This window comes from Phaenicophaeus curvirostris, chromosome 13 (assembly GCF_032191515.1).
Source record: "Phaenicophaeus curvirostris isolate KB17595 chromosome 13, BPBGC_Pcur_1.0, whole genome shotgun sequence".
Classification (NCBI taxonomy): domain Eukaryota; kingdom Metazoa; phylum Chordata; class Aves; order Cuculiformes; family Cuculidae; genus Phaenicophaeus; species Phaenicophaeus curvirostris.
This window is the reverse complement of record NC_091404.1, coordinates 5,266,248-5,290,164: the sequence shown is the minus strand read 5'-3', so window position 1 is coordinate 5,290,164 and position 23,917 is coordinate 5,266,248. Positions and strand designations below refer to the sequence as shown.

The following is a 23,917-nucleotide window of genomic DNA, read 5'->3' as shown; positions in this document are numbered from 1 at the left end:
CGGGGTGGGGAGAGGCGGGTGCCCGCCCTCGGAGCGAACCAAACCCCCGGCGCCCCGCAGGGAGGGCGGGTGGTGGGGAAGGGCAGCCTCCTCGGTGTAGGGTTGGGTAGTTTTGGGGTTGGGGGTGGGGGGTGGGGGGAAGGAGTGTACGGCACGCGCGCCCCCTCCGCCCCCGGCGCGGATGAATACGGCGGGGCAAGTAGTCCCGGGAGGACTTGAGCCGGGGGAAGCGGGCGAGCGCGGCAGAGGGGCGGGCGCTGGGGCGGCGGCGGGAGCGCCGAGGAGCGATGCCCGCGCGGCGCGGCTGAGCATGGAGCCGCGGGGGAGGAGCCGCAGCCCGGCCGCCGGCTGCCTGGGGCTGTTGCTGCTGCTGCTGGGTTGCTGGGGGCCGCGGGAGGCGGCGGCGGCGGCGGTGAGTGCGGGGCGCCCTCCTTATTCTGCCCCAGCCCCTCGCCTGGCAGGTGCGGGGGTGCCGGGGGCAGCGCGGGTTCGAGGCTGGGGGCGGCCAGCCCGCTGCTGCTCCGGGACAAAGGAGGAAAACCCCCTTCCCTCTCCCTTGCGCCTTTAGGGGAGGATGTGGGAGCTCTTCCCGGGGAGCATCCACCTGGGTTTTCCTGGGGGCAGGTGCCGTGCCAGGGGGCTGGGAGCTGCGGGGCGCGGTACGTGGGCTGCAGCGGCGGCTTGTGCTCCCCCCTCGGCAGGGGGATGCTGCCCGGCTCCCTGCAGCCGCTGGGCCTGGGGACCCGCAGAACGAGAGGCGATCGCTGGTTTCCCTTTTGAGGCTACTTGATTAAGACCTTTAGCTGCTAACGAGTAGTGAATTAACCAAAAGGTTCATCCTTCAGCGTGGGTTAGTCCCACGTTTCTACCACCCCTTGTTCTGGCTGTGATAACTTTTTAAAAAAACCTTTCCTTAAGAAGGAAAATGAATCCAGATATTTTGTTGCTTAGGGTTGCTTTCTAGTTGGAAAACCGTGATACGCTACAGTAATACGCGTAGAATACTTTTCTTCTTCCCACTCCTCCAATTTTGTAGTTAGAGCTGACAAAATTGTAGTTGTCTTGAACTTTCCTTTGAAGCGCATTCCTTTACGGTGAAACTTTGTAGACCTTTCATCCGCCTTTCCAAAAAGAAAAGACTAGCTGTGATATACTCCCTCTCTGCCTCTCGTTTTTTCCCATGCCCAGGTGCTATAGTGACCCTGAGGTGCCACCAGCTCTTACTGATTTGGAGAACTGCTTGTCTCCAGGCTGGCTGTGACACAAACGCTGCTCGTCGGTGCCTCCTCACCCCAAGCTACCTCTCGGAGCTCTCACCCCCAAAGACTGAGCCAGTCAGTCCCACTTAGAGGACTTGACTTTTTTTCGTAGCTGGAGGTTGAAGATGGGGAGGTTCAAGCAGAGTTTTGTGTGTGTGACTAGTAGAAATTTGGGAAGGGGGCTGTGCTGGACTGACCCTGTAGGCAGCCATCTGTCCCCTGAGAAATGAAGAAAGGAGAAAAGACAGTGGTGAAACTCCATGTACTCAACACCACCTTGTGCTACAGCCTCTTGATGAGTCCCCTGGGGACTAACTGCCCCACAGTGAGATAAGATTAACTGCAGACCCAAGGGCCTGTTCCCACGCAAGTCCCAGAAGTACTTTTTAAGAAAGGTCTAATGGTTCTTTAATACTTCAGTGGTTTGATATCCTTGAATCTCGTGAGCATAATACTAAATGATGCTTATCCTTATTAACGAGAGTCAGTGTTTGATTTTTGTCATTGTCAGAAAGGTTTGAATTAACACTGAAGCATACGCTTGATACTCTGCCCTGTGAATTTTGGGCCTTATGTCAGATTTCTCCCCCTTTTCCCAACAGGGTAAATCTGATGTTCAAGGCATTCTGGTGTCATTATTAAAATAATATCTGAAATGGTTATTCAACCTCAATATAAATTTCAAATGCAAAAAATCATACTTTCTTTGCTCCAGGTTGTTCAAATAGCGCGTGTGGCTATGTGATCAGTTACAAGGTGGCAGAAAGTAGTGAAGAGTCATCTGCTAATGTGGACATCAAGGGAAATCCCAATCACTTATTAACAAAAAAACTGCCAAAACCTCCTACTTGCATAAGGATTAATTTCACTGTTCAGATTTTATTGCTGGATTTCCATGGCCCATCGTCTAATTTTGAGTCGTATGGATCATGGTATGCACCCTTGTGCAAAGTCACTGTTGATGGTTAATATAGTGTGTAACTACAGGTGAACAAAGTAAAAGTGTCTGCGGGCTTCAGAACAGTCTTTAGAATGGCTGAATAGATGAGGTAGAAGATAGTGTCATCAATGCATGGGGTGATTTCAAATTATAGTAATGAAAAGATGCTTGTTTGTTGTATGCTTTCATTGGAGGACACAAGTGCTTGTAATGTATGTTAAGGGACAACATTATTGCTTAAATGCCTTGATGTTTTTAATATAAATTTACATGCATCTGTATAAGCCAATTAGCTCATCCTATAAGCAGATGTGGTTTTTTTCCTCTCCTAGCAGGTTAATGCTTATACTGTGTTATAGAAGTGACTGCTGGTTGTGACTGGAAAATCTGTTTAATTGAAAAAGATAGACTAGATCTTTAAATTATGCTGATCTGTAAAACTTGCTTGAAATTACTGACTCTCTGTTGGTTTGTATTGAGAAAAGCTTCCCTCATAGTTAAGGCCAAAGTTTTCAGAGTTATTAAGTTGTTAATAATGGAATAGGTTCCACAATGTCTTTTTCTTCACTTTCTACTGTAATTCTGGTTTAACTGAAAGTGTAAGAATGAACACAATTGTTCAAACATGGTCAGGCAGGCTGTCAAGATAGGTATCATTTGTGTTTAAGAAGGTGATGTATTATTCATGAAAGTCCTTATAGGTAGAGTTGGGGGTTTTTCCTTTCAGAGGTTACCATACATAAAAAAAATACGTGCCACTGTGTAAGTTAATTACAATGTACTTGATTAACTTGTCAAAGATGATCATCTGCAGGTCTCTTGTTTGCCCTAGTTATTTTATCATGGTAGTGGTGGTGATTATTGTCATTTCCCATTTCATAACTGGCTGTGGCTCTTCCTAGTTATGAAAGCTAGGTCTGTAAAAGCAGAAAGAAATGGATGCTGGATTTTAGGATTCAAAAAGTATTTCATTCTGAAATTCCATGGATGTGTCTTGATTAGTCATGCACAAGATGCTCTGGGTTTCATAACATCAAGGCTCAAGCCCTCCCACTTGCAACTTGTCATTTGTCCTCTTTTGCTTTTGACCTTTCTGGCTCTTAGTTATATAGTAAAACTTGTATCTCCAGGTGTGTTCTGGCACATGCCAAAATTCAAACAAATCAAAGGAATCCTGAATGAAGCCTAATATAAGAGCCATTTGAACTGTAATAGGATCTTTTGCAGCTATGTATACAAAATCTTTGCCTCTTATTCAGCTTTTTCCACGTGATAGAAATAGATGGATAGTTTAGTGGAAACTCCTAGGCTTTCACTTTCCTGGTCATGAATGAATTAATGTATTTGTAGAAAGCAATTACCTCAGTCACTTCTTTTTTGAAGTAGAAGGATAAATTTTCCGAGGACAAATTTATTTAACAACAAATGTAAATGTACATAGTGATCTCTTTATACTATAACGCAATTAATTGCTGTTGATTTTAATAGGACATGTGGAAGCTTTTCTGTTAACAAAACAGTAAGAACATCTCAACAAATCTAACACGTGTACTTTCTATCTGGGGCAAAGTGCAATAAGGGATCCGTTCCACAGATACGGCAAGGATGTGTTGTGCATTTTTACCTTTCATTGACTTAGATTAAAATGCTTCCTTCTCTAATTGCATTGATTGTGTAAACTCCCCACTGATATCACCACATAGCAAGATACCTAGATAACTCACTTATACGTTCTAGGAATAGTATTACGCAAGTGTACTGAATGGAAAGCAGCTGCTGGCAGCAATGATAGTACCAGGCAAATTGCTTTGAATGAAGAGACTTTTTGCTTATCTGTTTCATAAGGCTGTATGGACTCAGTGATGTTTGAAACTGCTGGGGTGCTTTTAAGTTTTATGAGGTTGTGGAGAGGAGGGAGCTGGCCTCTTCTCCCAAGTGACAGGGGACAGGATGAGAGGGAATGGCCTCAAGCTCCACCAGGGGAGGTTTAGGCTGGACATTAGGAAAAAATTTTTCACAGAAAGGGTCATTGGGCACTGGCAGAGGCTGCCCAGGGAGGTGGTAGAGACCTTCCCTGGAGGGGTTTAAGGGATGGGTGAATGAGGTGCTGAGGGACATGGTTTAGTGTTTGATAGGAATGGTTGGACTTGATGATCCAGTGGGTCTCTTCCAACCTAGTTATTCTATGATTCTAAGTTCTTGCTTCATGCAGAATTTGGCTGCCTGATGTTGACTGCAGACTTTTCTGTACTGTAAACCATCTACCCTCAAAAGTACCTGAAATAAACTGTTTCAAAGTATATAGTGCTGGTACAGTTTTAAGGATTCTTAAACTGCATCCTTTATCCTCTTGTGGAAGGTTAGCAATACAATTAAACCTTATTCATTATCACTGGTACAGTGCAACTTCTGAGAAAGAAAATGTGCTGAGGAATCCTGGTTATTGAATTGCTAAGTGTGTAGTATGTGGAGGAAAAGCTTTGATGTAATGTGAAATTATCAGTAGAATGAATGTGGCTGAGCTGAAGAGGAAAGGATCCTGTTATAAAAAGGAAGTTCTGATGCTTGATTTAGTGTTTTGCAGTTGTCTCAAGTCTTTCTTGCAGAGCTTAAGTTTTTCTTGGAGATGTTGTGAGATGATACAAGAAATACTGGGGCATGTGATCTTAATTTTAGGAGATGGATGTTGGGCAATTAAATAACTGCAGAGCTCTACTACAAATGATACAACTTAGTTTAAACTTGTTAATGCTTCAGCCTCTCTCCCTCTAAAAGGCATGATACTTAAACTGTTGTGTTACTAGATATCTTTAGCCTGCCTAGAAAAGACTTTGCTATCCTGTGGCTCCCACTTACAAAACTCTGCGTCTCTGCTATGATTTGAGTGGGAGGCTGGACCGTGAGGCCCCTTCCAGCCTGAATTATCCTGTAAGTCTGAAGTTATGCAAGAGTACAGTCATGCTCCTAGCTGTACTTTCTCTTAAAACAACTCACATATCCTGCAGTCAAAAATTAATCATAATTGTGTAGTTGAATTATGAGAGGGAAGGTTCATATTTACTTAAATGCTTACTTTTTTTTTGTTACAACTAGTCAAGGCAGCATCTCTTAAGGTGTCAACACAGCACTATTTTAGTTTTTTTGTTTGTGGAAGGTGTCTTATGCACTGTGCATTTATATTTTTGCGTTATAATGTAACAGAAGAAAAATGAATGTAGTGAGTTTTTTTCATCTGAAGTGTGTGTTAGGACTTGTAAGGGAGGAACTCTAAAGCTATGGTGTTTTGGCTAGGATGAAGGCAGTAGGCTCTGAGTTTCTGTCTTTGTCCCCTTCTCCTGTTTGGAAGAGAAGGAAGATAGTTTAGTCTTGTCTGTATTTTGCTTCTTTTACCTAATACCTACAGAGAATTAAAATGTCAGAGTCGAATTTCAATCTCATCTCTCTCCTGGCACTGTAAAAGGCATCTGTGTGCAACACACTTAAGCTAAGATCTAGGATAAAATAGCTATTATATACAAAATCATTTTTATTGAGTCATATAGTTCGACCTGCAGAACTGTCCTGCTGTAGTCTAATATGATCCCACTGTATGCTAGATAAGCTTTGCTACTGCAGCTCTGCTGAAACTCCTGTTTTCTCTTCTTTTAACTTTCCCTGAGATAAGCAAAGCTCTATTCATTTCCCTGGCTGAAAATGGGTGAGTAAGTCTTTTTGCCAGTGTCTGTATCCGTTGGGACTTTCTGCTGAAATATATTAAACAAGTTAGAAAGTGTGTTTATTCTAGGACTGACTTTAGTTGTTGTTAGTATGAATCTTAGTTTTAAACCACACTGTTAATTTGGAATAAAATATTTATGCTGTAGTGCTTCCTAGAGAATTTGGATGCTTTTAGAAACAAGAGTAATACAGCCCTTAGCTGCAACTGAATGTGGTGGACGCCCCTTCTCTAGAAGGAATGGTGAGTACAGAAGGAAGCCTTGGTTGTGTTAAAATGGTTCACTAGTAAGAAACTTAACTTTAATTTCTTTCCTTCTCTTTTTCTACTGCAGTAGTTGTCCCTTGCCTCATTGTGTTGTATTTGGAGATGTTGTTATGCTATATAAGATCACCTTAGAAACATTTAGATTGGGAATGATCACTTCCGTGGTCCTGCTGGCCCCACCATTGGCCTTGGCCACCTGGGCACACTGCTGGCTCATGTTCAACTGTAGCCAACCAGCACCCCCAAGTCCTTTTCTGCTGAGCAGCTGTCCAGCCACTTTTCTCTAAGCCTGTGGTGCTGCATGGGGTTGTTGTGACCCGATTGGAGGACCTGACTCTGAGCCTTGTTGAACCCTGTACGTTTGCCTTAGCCCATTGATCCAGCCTGTCCAGATCCCTCTGCAGAGCCTTTCTGCCCTCAAGCAGATCAAGGCTCCCACAAAATTTGGTGTCGTTTGCAAACTTACTAAGGGTTCACTCAATCTCCTTGTCCAGATTATTGGTACAGATATTAAACAGAACTGGACCAACGCTGAGTCCTGGGGAAAACTCCATCTGTGACTGGTTGGCTTATTGGGTCTGGTAGAAGAGTTTGAAGGTTGACTGGTGCACATGGGCCTCTTGCATGAGGTTAAGGTTAAGTGCTGCTGGTTGCCTCACAGACTTGCTTGAGAGCTGTGGCAAGTAATCAGCAGAGCTATATTGGAACGGATTCATTTAAGAGCTGGAGACTGTACAGCATTTCATGATAGAAGTAAAGCTTTATAGAAGTTCTTCAGCCTTGAGTGTTTTAGGAGCTACTGTTGCAAGATATCTAAGTTTTAATATCTTTTTAGTACTTTTTTAAATAGAAAATTAAGCAGAACTACACAGTCTTTCTTTTGTAGCTTAGTTTTCAGTTTGACTAATTGCCTTTATGTGTGATTACTAGGCTAGACTAAAATATGAGAAATTTAATGTGCCAAACAAAATTTGGTTTATTTGGCAACTATAGGGATAGTGAAGCAACTTGCTAACATTTGTACTGAGAGAAAAGCCATGAGCTTTGACTATCCAAGCTTTTCAGTGTGGTTTTGGTTTTTTTTCTACTTAATATATTTAAGGAACTTCATGTAGCCTAATGGATTGGCAACATTGAGTGGAAGGGGCAGAAGCTTGTTGACTGTGTCAGAGGTGTTACACTTCGTTTTATATATTTTATAACCTGAGCTGCCTATTTGCCATCTGTAACTGGTACTTATGTGGCTGGGAAGTCAGAGCCTTTTCTTCATCTTGTAGCATCTTCTCAGGTACAAGTTAGGTTTTTTATATGTAAACATACGCACTGGCAACACATATTACCATGTATTTAATATAGTACAGTACAGGAAATAGTACAGGAGGAAATAATATAACTGCATTTCTTTTGCAACTCAAAACTAAAGAAAAATCCCTGAGGACTTGATAACAATGATGTTTTTTTGAATGACATTTCAAGTTGCTACTAAGGTGTTTGGAATAATTGGTTGCCTGGGTTTCATTCCCAGCTACTGATCTGGGAAGACCATCTTTCTACCTGCTACTTGCCTGTTTAAATGCCTCTGAAACCCTTGAGAAGGGTGCTGGTTTATTTGCTTGCCTATTATGCTATAGCCTGGCAATCTTATTTCTCTTTATACATGTAAATCCTGCAGGTGCCTGACAGAGACGAAAGTGACCACCCTGGGCAATGAACTGCACACTTGCTACACCTTGCAGCAGCTCTTAAAAAACACAATTAAATGGGTTTACTTAACACAATGAAAACTAGTATGACCTGCAGGCATGGCTAGACAAGGCTTCAGCTCCCAGAAAATTTGATTTCCTGACAAGAAGTGCCACTGCAAAACAATGTGTGAGTGAAGGAGCTTATGAACTCGGTTTAAAAACCTTTTAAAAATAATCCTCCTTACAGGGCAGTCATTTTTCTTGAGTCAACTTACTTTGAACCAACCTGTTATACAGAATGACAGAAGTCATTGTTTCTGAAAGACAAAGTAACTTCTAGCTCTAGTCAGACAATATTAATTGACTTAATCAGAGAATATGCTTGTTCTGAATTAGTTAAAGAACGTTTCTCTTGTATGTTTAACCTTAAAGGACAAAGATATTCAGAAGGAAAAGAGGCTTCTTCACTGGACTGAAAAATAAGAATTTATATTGGACTTCTATCTCTTTTCATCCTGTCACTGTGGAGTTAGACATGAGGGCAAAAGGGTGAAGTTTCTGCAAAATCATTAGTTTTTTAATTCTTAGGTCATTAAATATTTTAAGTGAGAAAATCTAGTGAGAGTGACAAATTGCAAGACTCGCGTGTGGTTTTTTGTTTTGATAGTCAGCTTAGGGCCACATGAATATTGGAAGCTTTCTTAATGGGGAAAGCAGTGCCCTAGCCATGAAATCTCTAGAAGTCTGTGCTCGGAATCTGCCCAGGCAAACAGTGAAAATAGACACTAAAGTTGATATTTGTGTGGGTGTGGAATTTTGTGCTTGACTGAAGAGAAAGTGTATATGTAGTTCATTCTAGTTTCTGATCTGGAAAGCTTTGTGCAAACACACAAAGATCTTGACAGTATCTTTTCTATTATAAAAGGTTTGAAACTCCTAAAGCAATAGTAGTAACAAAGTGTTAAAACATCTACTTCTAAAGTATGAATTTTTGTATCCTAAGTGAACCTAGAAAATTCCTTAACTTTAGTGTTGAATGAGAAAATGCTTGTTGACAGGTCTAGTCATGCTTGGAAAAGAGGTATTTTTAGAACATCAGCACACTGTACCCAAGAGTGAGAATAGTCAAACATGTCTCTTTAAAGAACCTTGAATAGCTAATATACTACAGAAATAATTGTGGAGGAACAGCACAGCCAGTCAATGACAGTGACAGAAATAGTATTACTTTTTTTTTTCTTCTTTTTAAACAGGCAGATTATGCAAATGTGTTTAACATCAGTAAGATGATGGATCACTGAATGTATTGTCCTAAACTTCATTGTAAACTTTTCACTGACGTTTTTGTCTTGATGGCAGTATGTTGATAATTTTGGTAGAAGATTATTTAAAATAGCAGGGAAGCCCTTTTTGGTGTTGATCAGGAGTGTACCAGATAAATTATCAAACATTGATCCTAAAATGAAATTTCAGGGATGTTCTTAGATATCTATAGCCTGTTAGAGGGGGATGAAATCCACCTGTATAGAAGAGGCAAGGGAGTATTTGATAGCAGTCTGAGCAGCTTGGTGAGATGGGCTTTAAACTACAGGACTTGAGGGGTGCACTGTGCCCTTGTGGCCAAGGGAATCCTAGGGTGCCTGGGGAAGAATGTGGCCAACGGGTCAAGGGAGGTTCTCTTCTCCCTTTACTCTGCCCTAGGGAGTCCACAGCTGGAGTCGCATGTCCAGTTCTGGCTCCACAGCTCAAGAAGATGAGAAACTACAGGAGACAATCCAGTGGAGGCCCATGAAGATGATGAGGGGACTGGAGCATCTCTCATAACGAAAGTCTGAGGGACCGGAGTATGTTCAGCCTGGAGAAGCAAGACTGAGAGGGAATCTTATCAATGCTGATCAAGATCTAAAGGGCACGGGTCAAGAGGATGGGGCCAGGCTCTTTACAGTGGTGCCTAGTGACAGGGCAGGGGGCAACAGGCACAAAATGGAGCACAGGAAGCTCCACCTGAACATGGGGGAAAATCTTTCCTGTGTGGGTGACAGCACTGGGACAGGCTGCCCAGGGAGGGTGTGGAGTCTCATTCTATGGAGAAACTCAAACTTTCCTGGATACATTCCTGTGCAACCTGTTGGAGATGACCCTGCTTTAGCAAGGGGCTTGAACAGAATGAGTTCCACGGGTCCCTTCCAACCCCCACCATTCTGTGATTCTTTGAAATAAATACTGAATTATCACCGGCTGCAGAAGGGGTTCAGAGGATGAATACAGGTGGATGCTTAAATTGTAAAGATGAATTTCTGAATGCTAATAGTTAAAAACTGATAATAAAGTCTGGAAAAATATTCTTCAGTCATGCAAAATTTTGCTGCAATTGGACAGCAGTTTTCATTGGTCATCATAAATATGCTGCCCAAGAAGCTTCAGTTACTCACCTCAGAACACTGTCATGCTCTCTCCTGGGAGAAAGCTCCTGTTTAAATCAGTGCCTATATTCAAAATACTGTTATCTGTGGAAAAAAAAATTTCCAGCCTTTTGGCTCTCTGCTTCAGACCAAGCATTTTATTTCATGTTTCATACTGTGCTAACAGATACTGATTAAATGTCTGATATTATCTGAAATGTGAGCTATGGTTGTACCTTAGTAGTTCTCTCGGTACTCATTCAGTATTCCATTCAGCTTTGCAGAGCTGGAAACTTAGGAACTGTACTGTCTTCTGTGCTTGACTGGGGAGGGTAAGCATTGAAAACTGTATTTAGTTTATGTTGCAAGGTTCTGGTAGTAAGGGGCTGTAGGGATGGATGTGCATAAGCCCAGAAGGATGCTGTGGATCTGCCCAAAGGAGGCTGTGACCCCATGGGAAGCCCATGCTGGAGAAGGCTCCTGGCAGGACCTGTGACCGTTGCAGAGGGAGGACCCCAGGCTGGAGCAGCTTTGCTGGCAGGACTTGAGACCCTGTGGGAACCCCATCTTCCTGAGGGGCTGCACCCTGAGGGAAGGACCAGTGTTGGAGAAGTTCATGTAGGACTGTGTCCCATGGGAAGAATTCCATGCCCAGAGCAGGGGAAGAGTAGGAGTAGGAAGAAGAGTAGGAAGGAGCGGCAGAGATAATGTGTGATGAAATGACTGCAACCTGCATTCCACATTAGCCTGGGAAGAAGAGAGGAATGGCGAGAAGGTTTTTTAAGCTTTGTTTTGACTTCTCATATCCTATTCTGACTTCTGGTAATAAATTAAATAAATTTCTTGGACTTGAGTCTGGTTTGCCTGTGATGGTAATTGCTGATTGATCTCCCTGTCCTTACCTTGACCAATGAACCTTTTCTATTTTCTGTCCTCTGTCCAGCTGAGAAGGGGAGTGATGGAGTGGATTTGGTAGGCACCTGGTGTCCAGCTGGGATCACCTCACCACCAAACCATTGTTGGATTAAACTCTGATTACTGTTGCTGACATTTAAAGAAGAAAATTAAAAAGTGCTGAAATTCTGAGTTAGTAGTTTATTGTAGAATCACAGTAAGAACTCACACTTCAGCTATCATCCTTCCGCTCTGGAAGCTAGGTTAGGTTAACGCTTGCTCAAAGCAGAGCTGTATTTCAAGTTCTGCATTTGTTGTTCTCCTAGTTGCACTAAAAGAACATCATAATAGTATCATTTAATCCAAATTTTGCTGTGGGAATGCAGTTAATACAGAGCATCTCCTCAAAGTTTTGAGTTCTTGTAATTAACCTACTGGTTACCGCAGGATGCGAGGCATGTATCACAAACTTGTGGCAGGTTATATTCTTGGCCTGTTCAGCTCCAAATAGCACTTGTGGGAGTTGGTATACTCCCTAAAACAGGGTGCCTCAGGGAACACTTTCCCTTAGAAAAAGTGACTTTCTGTTTTGGAATGTGTGCAAATGCCAGGAGCTGTTTTTTTTGCTCCTCCCAAGCTTGACACTGAACTGTATCTTGAGTTTCATTAATACTTGAGGGCTTCTTCCTATGAATGGATCTCCTCACTTTAATTATTGTGTTAGGGGGCTGGAACCATGTGTGCTCTCTTGCCCACCCCTACTTCTTTTAAACTGTACTTTAGTGCAATGGCAGAAAGAAGATAGGGTGCCCTCAGAGGATTGCCCTAAGGTTAGGTATCATTAACTCACCCTCTGGAGGTTACTCAGTAATAATTGTGAATAAAATCATAGTTGCTGGAGAAAGCAATAACTACATTTACACCTGTCAAAGCAAGGAGAAGCTTAGTGCTACTGCTGAAATCATCTTCCCTTCCCCAAACACATAGCATTCAACTATTTACACAACATTCATTGGAAGTGACATTTTGCTCACAAGTTTTAAGTGTATGGTATCCCTCTGTTTTGAAAAAGGAGTACTTTGGTTGCACGTTTTAATTTGTGTCTTTATTAAAGCACTGTCTGGCACTTTTTTTAAGTACTCATCATATTTTACAGGAATGTTTTTATTACTGAACTCCGCAGGCTGAATACTCCATTGTGACTGTTTCTTAAAAGAGAACTCTCTATGCTCTGGAGGGGCAATAGAGACAAAATACAGAAAAAAAATACTATAATGGCTTACACAGCTCCTGTTTGAAACAAAAATATAAAGTGCTTTTCTTTCCTCTGCATCTGCCTTCTCTAGCACTGATGGGATTTATTTTGCCTTTCCTGCTACTGATACAACGTTAATACTTAAAATGAAAACAACTTGGTTTTTCAGTGCTTTCTGTAAAGATCTTATCTACAGTCCTTCTAGCTGTTTATTTAGTGTGGGTTCCATTTTTTTTTTAATGTAGCAAGTCTCTGACAACTTTGACTTGATTCCCAGGGCATGCTTTCTGTTTAGTGATGGTCAGTGCAAACCAAATTTAATGATTCTCAGTATAACGTAATGTATAGACTCTATACGTATTTTCTCTAGTGTAGGGGAATGAAATATGTTTCTTCTAATCAAGTTTGAGTTACTAATTCCAACATCTGTGTATGCTAGGTACAATAATCTGTTGGCACTAGCCTGTGGCCATCTCTTCCTGCGTTTTAAAGGTAATAAGCCCCTTCTTGCTTTGCCTCTGTGAAATGGTCTGTGGGAAATTACTGTTGTGATCCTCCATAAGGTCACTTTTTCAAAGCAAGGCGCACCTTCCTATGAAACACCTCACCTGCTGTCACAGGTGCTCTAAGGAGACTCTGGGCTATTGCCAGTGCATGAGTAAATTAACTCAAGAAATTTTGAGGGCTACTCTGTCTACTGCAGTTAAGCGTGTGAGTTCATGAACAGGCAACTGAGAGCTTCTGCGAAATATCCAACTTTTATCGGCTCTAGGGATTTCTGAACCCATGTGGATAAAAGAAGAAAAGGGCCTCCCAACTTGTCAGGTCCAGATGCTCTGTTCTTTTGGAAGTGTCTCTGACATACAGGGTTATAACAATTGCCTTGTCTTCATTGTTTCCTGTTTAACTTGACCCCTTAATTTCCCCATTTTGATTACCTGAGGCAGGATAGTAGGTTTTTTTATTAGCATTGAGCAATAGAAGTATCCCATAGAACTATCATCAGGTATTAAAATGGGCATACAGAGAATGCTGATGCTGCAGGCATAAACAAAAGGTAAAATAGCTCTGTACTAGAAGAACCTTGGAGCTATGATACTTGGTCCAAGAACTGAAAGAAAATGGAGTTGATAATCACTTCCACCACAAAAAATCCCCCAGACGCCCACCAAGCATTAAGTGAGTTAGATCTTGTTCTGACAGTTAAGAGGGTGTGTACTGCTTTGGATAACATCTCAATGCGATATCACTGTGCAAAGCATGTGTTCTTTACTTGCTTAATCTTCGAGTGCTTTCAGTAGTTTCAAATAGACCACAGTGGGGCTGGATTAACCTGAATTGCTGTTCTATATTGTGTCTCCTTTCTTGGAGGAAGAAGTGGATTTCTGTTCTTGTGTGGTCTGCTTTATGCAGCTGACACATGAAGGTGCAGTTGTCAAAGACAAATTACTGATATCCATTAACAGGACTCCAAAATGGAAGCTTCTTCTATTGCATATTACATGGATGAAGTTGAGGAACAGGATGTTTTCTGTGGAATTAGTCTGGAGCCTGTGTCTTTATTCCATTTCCTTAACCAGAAAAGGATTAAAACCAGACTGCCAGGACGGGTGGTGTTATGGCTGTATAATACTTGGCTTGCATGTGTATCTAGGCTTACAAGCCCAGCTGACAGTTCAGGTCTAGGTTTATGTTGCATTTGGACATAGTTATAGAAAGTGGCAACATCCAACACCTGTCACTGGGGAAGGGTCCTAAGTGACTACTAAATCTTAACCTGTAATGAGTACCATATGGCACTTCTTATTTACAGCTGGAAAAAATCAGGAAGCCTGGAGAGGCTGGTGATTAGAGACTTGTGTGTAAAATTCAAGTACAATTGAAACTTCCTGACAAGTGAAGTGGCTTACTGTGTACTGCCTCTGACTGAATGGCAGGTACTGAGACCACTTGGGTCTCAGTGCTAGTGTTAGCTGCAGAAATGTTCAACTGGACAGGCAAGGATGGGGGGGGCATGCTTAGAACAAACCATTCTTCTAATTTGCTGTACATTTGTTTAAGGAGTTTGGTTGTAGTCTGTATAAAAGCTAGGGGATGGCTTGCATTCTGATTTCAGCATTTAGGACTGAAATGAGCAGTAGTGAAGAGTAAACTGACTGCAGAGGTGGTACAAAACTTGTCCATCCTCAAAGCCTTCCATACCAGAACTGAAGATGACCTGGTAGTCCACATCTTGTATTTAGTGCTCTTTGCTTAAAGGAGGGCTACTTGCCAAATCTAAACACAGATTTTATTTTAAGATGCTGCCTCTGGATGGCAGCATAAAGGTGGTACTTTACTTGAGTTGCTGTTAGAGTAAATTTTTGCACATTCTTACAGCATGATGTAGAGCTGTTTGGAAATGTGTTCATTAGACAGAAGTAAATGTACTTGGCTTCTCGGCTCTCTTCAATTTTAGCTCTGAAATGCTTATGAGAAGGACAGTAGAGGTTGATATAATTGGTTTGCCTCCTGTATGCCCCACCCCATAAAATATACTATTTTGAAGCTCATTCTTTGTCTTCTAAGACTAACAGACTACAGATATGTAAGGGTTCTCAGAAGTGGTGAGAACTGTCCATGTCCTTTTCATTGCCTACAGTTGAGTGCAAGGTCAGCACAACTCTTTAAAGCAAAGTGATAACAATCAGTTTTGAAGATGTGAGGCTTTGTAGAAAATGAGATTAAGCTACTGTGTGTTGCAAGGGCTAGCTCTGCTCCTTGTACTGCCCGCTTTAAGTTTCATCATGTCCTGAAGAGTTCCCAGTCTTCCCTCTCTTAAAGCCAAGTATGGAGAAAGGGAGCAGCGTCTGGGATGGCAGGAAAGTTGAGTGGATGCCCAGCTGGGCTCTTGCACTTTTTGTCCTCCTTTTTGGTTCAGGGATCAGATACAGAGAGATTCGGTCAGGCTGCAGTACCTCCTGTTCCAGGGGATAACTACTGTGTGTGTGTTTGCTTGTTGCTTTCCCCTAAGTTGTTAAAAAAGGGAGGTGGGAACTCCTGGGAGATTAAAATCTGTTTCTGTGTAAGCTTCTTCCTGCTGACTTGCAGCCCCTCTGGGGATTGCTAGGGATGAGTCCTTCCTGGTTTTTTCGGTTTTATTTTTTTTTTCCTGAACTCATAAGCAATTCAGGCATTTCAATAGCCTGCCCTTCTACTCCCCTTGTTTGCCAATTGAGTCTTTTGTGCAGTGGTGGCAGCTGCAGTGGCAGGTCACTTGACCTGCCAACATCTGTAGGTGAGTGCTTCTATTGATCTTGTCTCTGAACCTTTCCTAGGAGCTTCCAGGAAAGCAGAAAGAAATTATTCCCTGTTTTGCTCTTAGGCTTTTAGGAAGAAATAAGATAAAGAAATCTTTTGGGATGTATAGTCACAGTTTGTGGATTAATGAAAGGTAAACAACATTTGGGGCATTAATTCAGTAAAGAGTCTTCGAGTCCCAAAGTTGTCTGTGGTTAGGCTGTGTCAACTGGTCTATGGAAAGTTGCATTGCTGCAGATAATGCCTTCATTTTAACTAGAAATCGCTGTGAAAGATAACCTTTACAGAGAACTGTGCTTTAAAAGGCTGTAACTGCTTCAGTTTAAAGCAGTAGAATTCCTTATAATTTTGTTACAAAGTACTGGCAGAAAAAAAAAATCCTCTTTACAAAAAAGCTCACCTCTGTTTCTTGTGGCATGACATTTTTAACACAGAAATGCTTGCTTAAAGTTTCAAATGTGCTGAATGTAGTAATGCAAAAGTTCTCTTGTTTATATTTTTGGTTGTTTTTTCGGGGGGGGTGGGTGTTTGTTTTGTTCTTTTGTTTTGTTTCTTTTTAAAAGTAGTCCTTTAATTCCAACCAAATCATAGTAACTGTATTAAGAGAGAAAAATTATTGATCCACAGACTTTCTGTGTAATCAGGATGTTTGTTTGGGGTATGGTAACTAGACTTAGTGAGTTTCTCATAGTAATAACATGAAAGGTAACTGTAATAAGCTATTCAACTGTGTGAATAGCAAGCAATCTAGTGGTGCCCTTTAAGAGAGAAAAGAAGGGTTGTTCAGCCATCAGCTGTCTCAGAATCTGTTTTTAACCTGCCTGTGTTGTGTACTCATTCACAGTGGCCAGAATTGAGGCTACTACAGCTTAAAAGCTTCCTCTGCAAGTCCAAACAGATCTTGTATTGTGCGGACTTCAAAGAAAGATAGTGCCTCAAGGTGTAAGAGGTTAAATTACATGTCAGAAGTTCCTTTACTTTAAGAAAAAAAAAAAAAAGGTCAAGAACAGCTGCAAATGTGTTCTGACTCTTACATTTTAGACCATGAAACTTATTCTTTTAGTGTCATTAGCTAGGTAAATCGAGGGAAACAATTACTTAAAAGGGTATGTAATTATCTTTTAATTCTGGTTCTGCTTTAGAAATGTTACTGCTCAAATACAGTACTTCAGTGAGAATAGAATGGCTATTTGGATGGAGCTGTGATGACTCTGCTGCAGTAGTTGACTTCACACAGATATTTGAGTAATAAACTGTTATCTGCAGACTTGTACTCTTGTTAAGCCTGAAGAGCACGTAAGTGAAATCATAATTAGGACTCACAATAGCAGCTTTAACTTAACTCTTGCTTCTCAAATGCCCGCAAAACCTTTTGTTTCTTGGTTATATTCATGTCCAGGCAAGTGAAAGGAAACTCAACTTGCTGAAGATAAATGGTGACATCTTTGACTTGGTTGTGTAGTAAATCCTTAGCTAGATAACCATGCAGGTGTTCTCTTACACAGATCTTGGCCAGCTAATACATGTGAGTATGAGTATGTTCTTCAGGACCATCACCAAAATAAAGCTTAATCTTTGTCGGCTTGGAACTTAAAGGCTGAATTTCTCTTCCATTATAAATACAAGTGTGGATAATTGAATTTGAGGCTTTTGCATGGTTACAGCAGAAAGGGTACTATAGGGTACTATAGTCTTCCTCCTAGGGCACAAGCATTTGTAAGTGATGCTTTCCTGTGTGGTGAATTTGCTGATTTTAATCAGAGGGAATTTCTAACAGCAGAGTTGGTCTTTATATTGATAGAATTACCCGATATTTGTGCTACTTTTCTCTAATGTTGAAACATTCTTATGTTCCTGACTGATAGTTTGTCGGATTGGAATGCAGAGGCTGATGTTAGTAGCATTTAGGCAACTCCTGTAGCAGCTAGAGTAACTATGTGAGTTGCAGGGATTGCCTGTGGTGTATAAGCTTTAATCTAAGAATAGGTCTTCCTCAGTTGTCCAACAGGTAGTCGCAGTATCTACTGTGAAAATTCTCTTAGATCATGAACGAGAGCAAATGATGAGACATTGCAATTCAGCTTGGAAATCTGCTGTTTTCACAGTTTTCATGAACTACAAAACACCGTTAAACTGCTGCTCTGTAGTGAAGTTGTGTATATTTGAGCTGATCTAGATATTGTAGCAGTTTCAGGAAATAAGTTTATTTTACCAGATATGTCGTCCAGAGACAGACTTAGTGAATTGTTAAGTCCTATTTAATTGTTTTCTGGAATGGAAGACTTTAACCCCCCTGAATTTTAGCTTAATTAACACTTCCATAGTTTCTAACTCTTCTCCCCTTCCTCTTTGGCAGTAAAAACCTAGTGAGGGTGATGCATGCTGTGGGAGAAGTTGAGGGGTTTGATGTACCTGTAGTTCTTGTGACAGGCGGCTTTGTGGTTTGATGTGACACTATCAGAATGCAAGACTCAGCTTTGTTTTCTTTTCTTTGCTCTCCAAAGAAAGTAGTGCTGTGTTAATTTTATTACCTGATTAGCTTGCTAATAGGAATAGCTGGTCATCTGAACGCTGGTAAATACTGAAGGGAGAGACCTCAGGAGCTTGATAATCAATCTAAAACTTAGTATTAAGAGCAAGTGCACTTTGTATTAGCTTTTCATAACTCTTGGAAGAAAAGGAAAAAAATAAAGCCTGAAGTATTCAGTCTAGTATGTGTCCATCCTGAAGTTGAGATTATACCTTTGAATAACAGTAATTCATTTCCTGAGTAGCTGTACAGTCAAGCCTGCTTCAAGCAGGAAAAACAACTCAAAAGCACGTCAGCCTTGCAGAAAAATTTCATTTACTCGTATCTATGAAAAAGTATACAGGCTTGAATTGCAAGTTTTGGGTTCAAGAACTGTTAGGGGAGATGGATCATGTTCTGCATGGAAGCCCTCAAAGATTAATTTGTTTTGAATGGGTTTTCATTTTTTGAATGGTTCATTTCTATTGAATGGTTTTTTCAAATTCAAAATTTCTTTTGAATGGCTTTTGACCATTCTAGTGAATGGGAGTCTTAATGAAATCAAACTATCAAAAGGCTTGATTATGTGTATTTGAATAAATCCTGGTGAAGTCATTAGGAAAAAAGTATGGGAACATACAAATACAGACATAAACAGCAATTGCTGCGTGGTGTGACTTAAGTGCATAGTAATGTTTTTTTCTAGCCTTTGCTGCTTGTTCTCTGCTCCTCCCTCACAAACTGGAGTATTGTTCCACAGTTCAGTTATGCTCCTGTGATCAGAGTGTCTTGCAGAGTTTTCTTTAAAATTCCTGCCAATTTCTCCTAGGCAGAATTTCTTTCAGTGATTTCTGTGCATTTTTTCCCTGCTGGAAGGAACTTTTCTCACCTGATGAGGTAACTTACAATGTTGTGGTGTCAAATTACTGCCTGGTTCCCTTCAGGACATCATCTACTCAGGAAGCTGATGTGTACACCTTAATCCCAACAGATGTTGCATGCTGAAGGCTGGTGGTCATTTAAATCTCTAAGGGAGTCTTAATGCATTACAGGGCATACCAGCATTTAAAACAAGTGGCTGCTCACAATCAGTTTTTGATTCTTACTTGACTTCTTGATGCCACCAGAACTGAGCTGTCAAGAAAAGCGTGTAGTCTGTCAGTACCAACTGTTTTGTTAGGTGTGTTGCTGTGCTCATCCAGAAATGAGAGGGGATTATCAAACATGAAATTCTGGATTCATGATGAAATAAATATAAAGAGGATGTTGGAGTTAGTAAATTGCTCAGTCCATAAGTGATCAGGCTGTTTCTTGTTTCTTTCTCTTATGCAACTGTTTGATACCTGGATTGGGAATTAATTTGTGAGCAACTTGGGTCACATCAGAACTCTTCTGATAACTTGCAGAGGCACCTTTTGATTTACCTGCTGTGCTTCTGGAGGAAGTTACTCCTCCTCTTCTTGATTATTTAATTTCTAATTTGTATATGTCAGGTTCTGAAAATGACTGGCTTCCCTCCCTACCCCTGTAACCTTTCCCATGGAAAGAGTATTAAAATATTGTTGAACTCCTATATATTTAAGTATTTCTGTATTATTGAAGTCCTAAGGCATACTTTAGTTTGGGATTTCAGGTGGTATTTCCCTACACCCCTCCCTACAGATCCACAACTAACTATTGAGTTTCTCTACAGCTGCACGTGTGTAATGGGAAATCACTTCTGAACACAACTAAGTTTCTCATCTAAATCGTTTAGTTGGGCAGCTAATACATTGCTTAAATTGTGCTGTGCTGCTTTGATTCTGACAAACTGAGATACAAAGTCAGGCTAACCTACCTGAAGCCACTACCCGGTCTTCTGTTACTTCTTTTAACTTGCTCTTAGTAATCCATGAAAGAGATTCTCTTTTCTCTTCACGGGTTTAGGAAGTCCCAAGTTGCTGAGCTCTGCAGGAACAGCACTCATCTACCTGGTGGGTTTTTAGAAGTATTTTATCCAATACTGTGGTGAATGCAGCTGGGAAGGCAGTGGAATATGCTGAAATTGCCTTGTGACTGACATCTTTAGGCCTGATGAGAAAGGAGGGGTTTGTGTCCAATACATAGGGCAGGCTTCTCACTGAAACAAATTTTGATGATAATTTAGGCTTATTCGTTTCGCAGAGCTCACCCTAAAAAACCTGTGGGCAGGAGTAAGAAGTGACTTGGATTTCAAATGCGTACTCGTTTCTTCAAACTGAAGCCAACCCAAAACGTTCCCCCATTCTGTTGGTGGCATAAAGCAGTTTTCCTCAGTTCATGTAAGACACAAAAGACTGAGCTTGTTCTGGAAGAATTATCCTTTGACCAGTAAACCAATACCATCCCTCCTTTTATATACTAATGAAAAGAACTTGCTCTCCACACATGGATTCAATGAGGTAGAAGCTATCGGGAAAATCCAATGAAAGGATTAGCTAAACTCAAATAGATTAATTAGAGCTCTTGATTTTGTCTTGCTAAGCAGAAGTCACAGCAAAAGCAGTGGCAATGATAGAGAGTTTGTCTTTACAGGTACATGCTGGGGGGGTGACAGCAGTGCAGTAAGAAGCAAATCTGAGCACTTTGTCTTGTTCCTATAAGCTACCTCAATTCTTTATCCAACTTTGTGTAGTTGAAAACGGAAAGATTTTACTAGGCCTGTAGATTGTGACCAGCTCCCTGTGAGCAAGCCAAAACTCGCTATTACGTTCAATCATAGAATCATAGGATAACCAGGTTGGAAGAGACCCACCGGATCATCGAGTCCAACCATTCCTATCAAAATGATTAAAACACTTCTATACTGAAAAGCAAGATTTGATTAAAACATTAAAGAGTTCTAGTTTGAAAGAGAGAATCCAAACTAATTAGATGACCAGAATAAATAAGACTATTTGGCAGCAGGAAGTAGAGGGGGAGAATGGAAGAGGCTGCCCATCTCCAGATTTTTGTCATACACTACAATCAAGAAAGCCATAAGCAGTAAAGCTTGCAGAGTCATCTCCACTTTTTGGGAATATCCTCTTTCAAGTCACATAGAGCTCGATGGGCATCTACTCCCTGCTCCTTTCAGTGGTCTCTTACAATCTCATCCCTTGCACTGAAAGTTCACTGCTCCTTGCTACGCTTCCCTTTCCCCACCACACCCATATAAAGGACAACGGACTTGGCTGGATTCACTACTTAAATGTTATGACCCAAATCAGACTGTCCAGATGCAACTGGGGGAGACTGGATCACCCAAAATTCTGTGGGTTTCCCTCAGGCTAAGTTAAGATGAAGCAACACCAAATGATCAGTTTAAAGAAATTTATTTATTTGTTATCATCTTCACTGTCACATAAGATAAAGTGTTCTGGCTGGAGCTTGTAATTGAATTACTACTAAAGGTACCACCTGCAACAAAGTGTGTAACTCAGAGTTCTGCTGAGGTTTGGAGTAATTGAATTTTCCGTGTCTGAAAATTCAGTAAGTCACTTCATTTTCAGAACTAGTGATGGTTAAGCTGTTACAAAGGGCAAACCGCTGTTCATAGCCATCTAAATATTGTTCTTAATGTAGATTTTTCAGTGCTTGAATTGCTGTAGTCTTTGTATCTGCTTTCTTGTTTGGTGGGAGTGTAGACAGCTCATTGCTCATGTGCAGGAGAAATTCCACGTGTTGTAGGCACAGTATGGAGTCTAGATTTTCTTTTCATTAATATGAAATACAGAATTACATATGTGACATAAGTAATCTCTAATCTGTGGCTGCTAAGTGGCTTTCAAACTTGTACTAGCTTGTTACACAGTACGCATTCTCCTGTAGCACAATTTTTGTGCCTGCTTTCCCAAGTAAAAAGGCCTTGAGATTACTGAAAAATCTAAACAATATGAAAGTTTTCACTTGGAATAGGCCTTTAAGCTTTTTTTTTTTTTTATTATTCTTTGTGCCGACGTGTTTTACTTTATGTTGTTTTTTATGCTGCACTGCAATGTGACCCCTAAGTGGCATGAATTGATCTTGATATAGTATGAGTTCTCAGGGCTTTTACTCTTCAAACTATTTAGTTAAAAAAAAAAACACAACAACTTGATTTGGTGGGTATACGAGTTGATGCAAATAAGAAACACAATCTGCCAAATACAGCTTTTGTACAGGAAGATAAGTGACGCTGCTGGGGGATACTTCTTGATAAGCTTGTGGATGAATAAGTCTTCTCAGGATTTAAGCCAAAAATTACTACCGTTTGATTACAGTGGGTATTTGAAGAGTTTTCTGATTACAGACTTCTTGTAGCTTTCCTTTACTCCAGTCTGGTAAAGACTGTGTTCCCTTCCTACAAGTAACGTATCTGAACTGGATATTCAAAACTATTTGCAAAAAGTGTTCAGTGCATTCACGTGGCTCTTCGAGATAGACTAATTGTATATGTTAAGAATCTGCTCAAAGTGTAAGCAATCCAGTATGAATATATAAATGACTTTGCAAGACAGTCACAGATATAAAAAAACCCTATATTGATTAAATCAAAGCACTTTTTTTTTCCCTTTAAACTACAAATAGAATAAGGCAGAGAAGTACTTTCTTCAAAAACTTAATATGGGAAGATTTAGATTCATCTTAAAAGCTATTTTTTTTAATGCCGCATTGTTGGGAAAAGACCCACTTTGTCTTTCACCACTACTTATTGGCAGCATATGCAGGAAAGGTGCTTCTTTGTCAGCTCTTTCAAAATCAGCAGAAGTTAAGTCCCTGCTTCTAAATAAGATGACTTAAATATCGCTTGCCTCTCAGCTCTACTTTGGGACTACCCAGAGAGGGTAAATCTTTAGGGCAGGTAGTAAAGATGGAGCCAGGCTCCCCTCATTTCTTTAAAGGAAATCGATAAATGTTGCAACATAGCGAATTCTGTGAGAATTCACCATGAAGGCAGTTAGAGACCAAATCGAGGACCTAGAGAAGCTGAGGGATCTGCACCATGGTAGCTATTCAATGTGCAACCTGCCCTAAGTGCTCTGCTTTGAGTGATCCCATTCATACCAAACTATTCCATGATTGCATTTTCTTTATTAATTGGATCTATTTTATGTAGTGTTCATGCTGACAGGATCTCTGCTGAAGATATATTAATGCTAAAAATGTAGTTTTCTACAGTTTTACTGTAGTGATGTAGTGGCAAAGGGTAGAGACTCCGAGTTTCATTGTCTAAAAACTCACCTTCACAAATTTCTGCATCTCTAACTTTTGTGAAGGGGTAGTGTAATCACAAAGCTTCTTTTTTCCCCTCCAGCATCATTTTCTCCCTGATCACTCCAATAATTCTGTTGTATGTGAAAGCTCAGGGAATTTCTATTGGAAACGTTCTCTGGATGCTGCTAGGAAGACTAAATAAGTCTCTTTTGTTCCATAACCTAAGTTCTCCCTGTGCTAATGCAGGATCTTGATTGTCTTTTCCATGAGTTTGTTATTTGAGCTGCTGTTTTACTACTGCAAAGCTTTTGGTAGCTTTTTAATGAGCACCGATTTACTTTATTTTTCCTCCCCCCTGCCTCTTGGAGGCAGCAAAGACTTTCATGCAGCTCTCACTCTGCTGTCCTTGGAGTGGGAAACCAGTGAGCTAGGTAACTTGTTATTTCTTTGTCTTAGGCTTGTAATGTGAGGCAAAGGAATATTGCATGTAACTAAGGG

The 23,917-nt window shown here is 40.9% G+C and overlaps 1 protein-coding gene across 3 annotated transcripts in view; it reads left to right on the top strand.

Annotated features, from left to right (window-relative positions):
• Positions 1-306: 306 nt before the first annotated feature.
• The window catches only part of COL4A5 (collagen type IV alpha 5 chain), a 77,726-nt gene continuing 54,115 nt past the window's right edge, over positions 307-23,917 (top strand). For all 3 annotated transcript variants that reach the window (XM_069867682.1, XM_069867684.1, XM_069867683.1), the window contains exon 1: positions 307-409. In XM_069867682.1, coding sequence (XP_069723783.1) covers positions 311-409 — 99 coding nt within the window. In that variant the 5' untranslated portion in view covers positions 307-310. The remainder of the gene's footprint in view (positions 410-23,917) is intronic.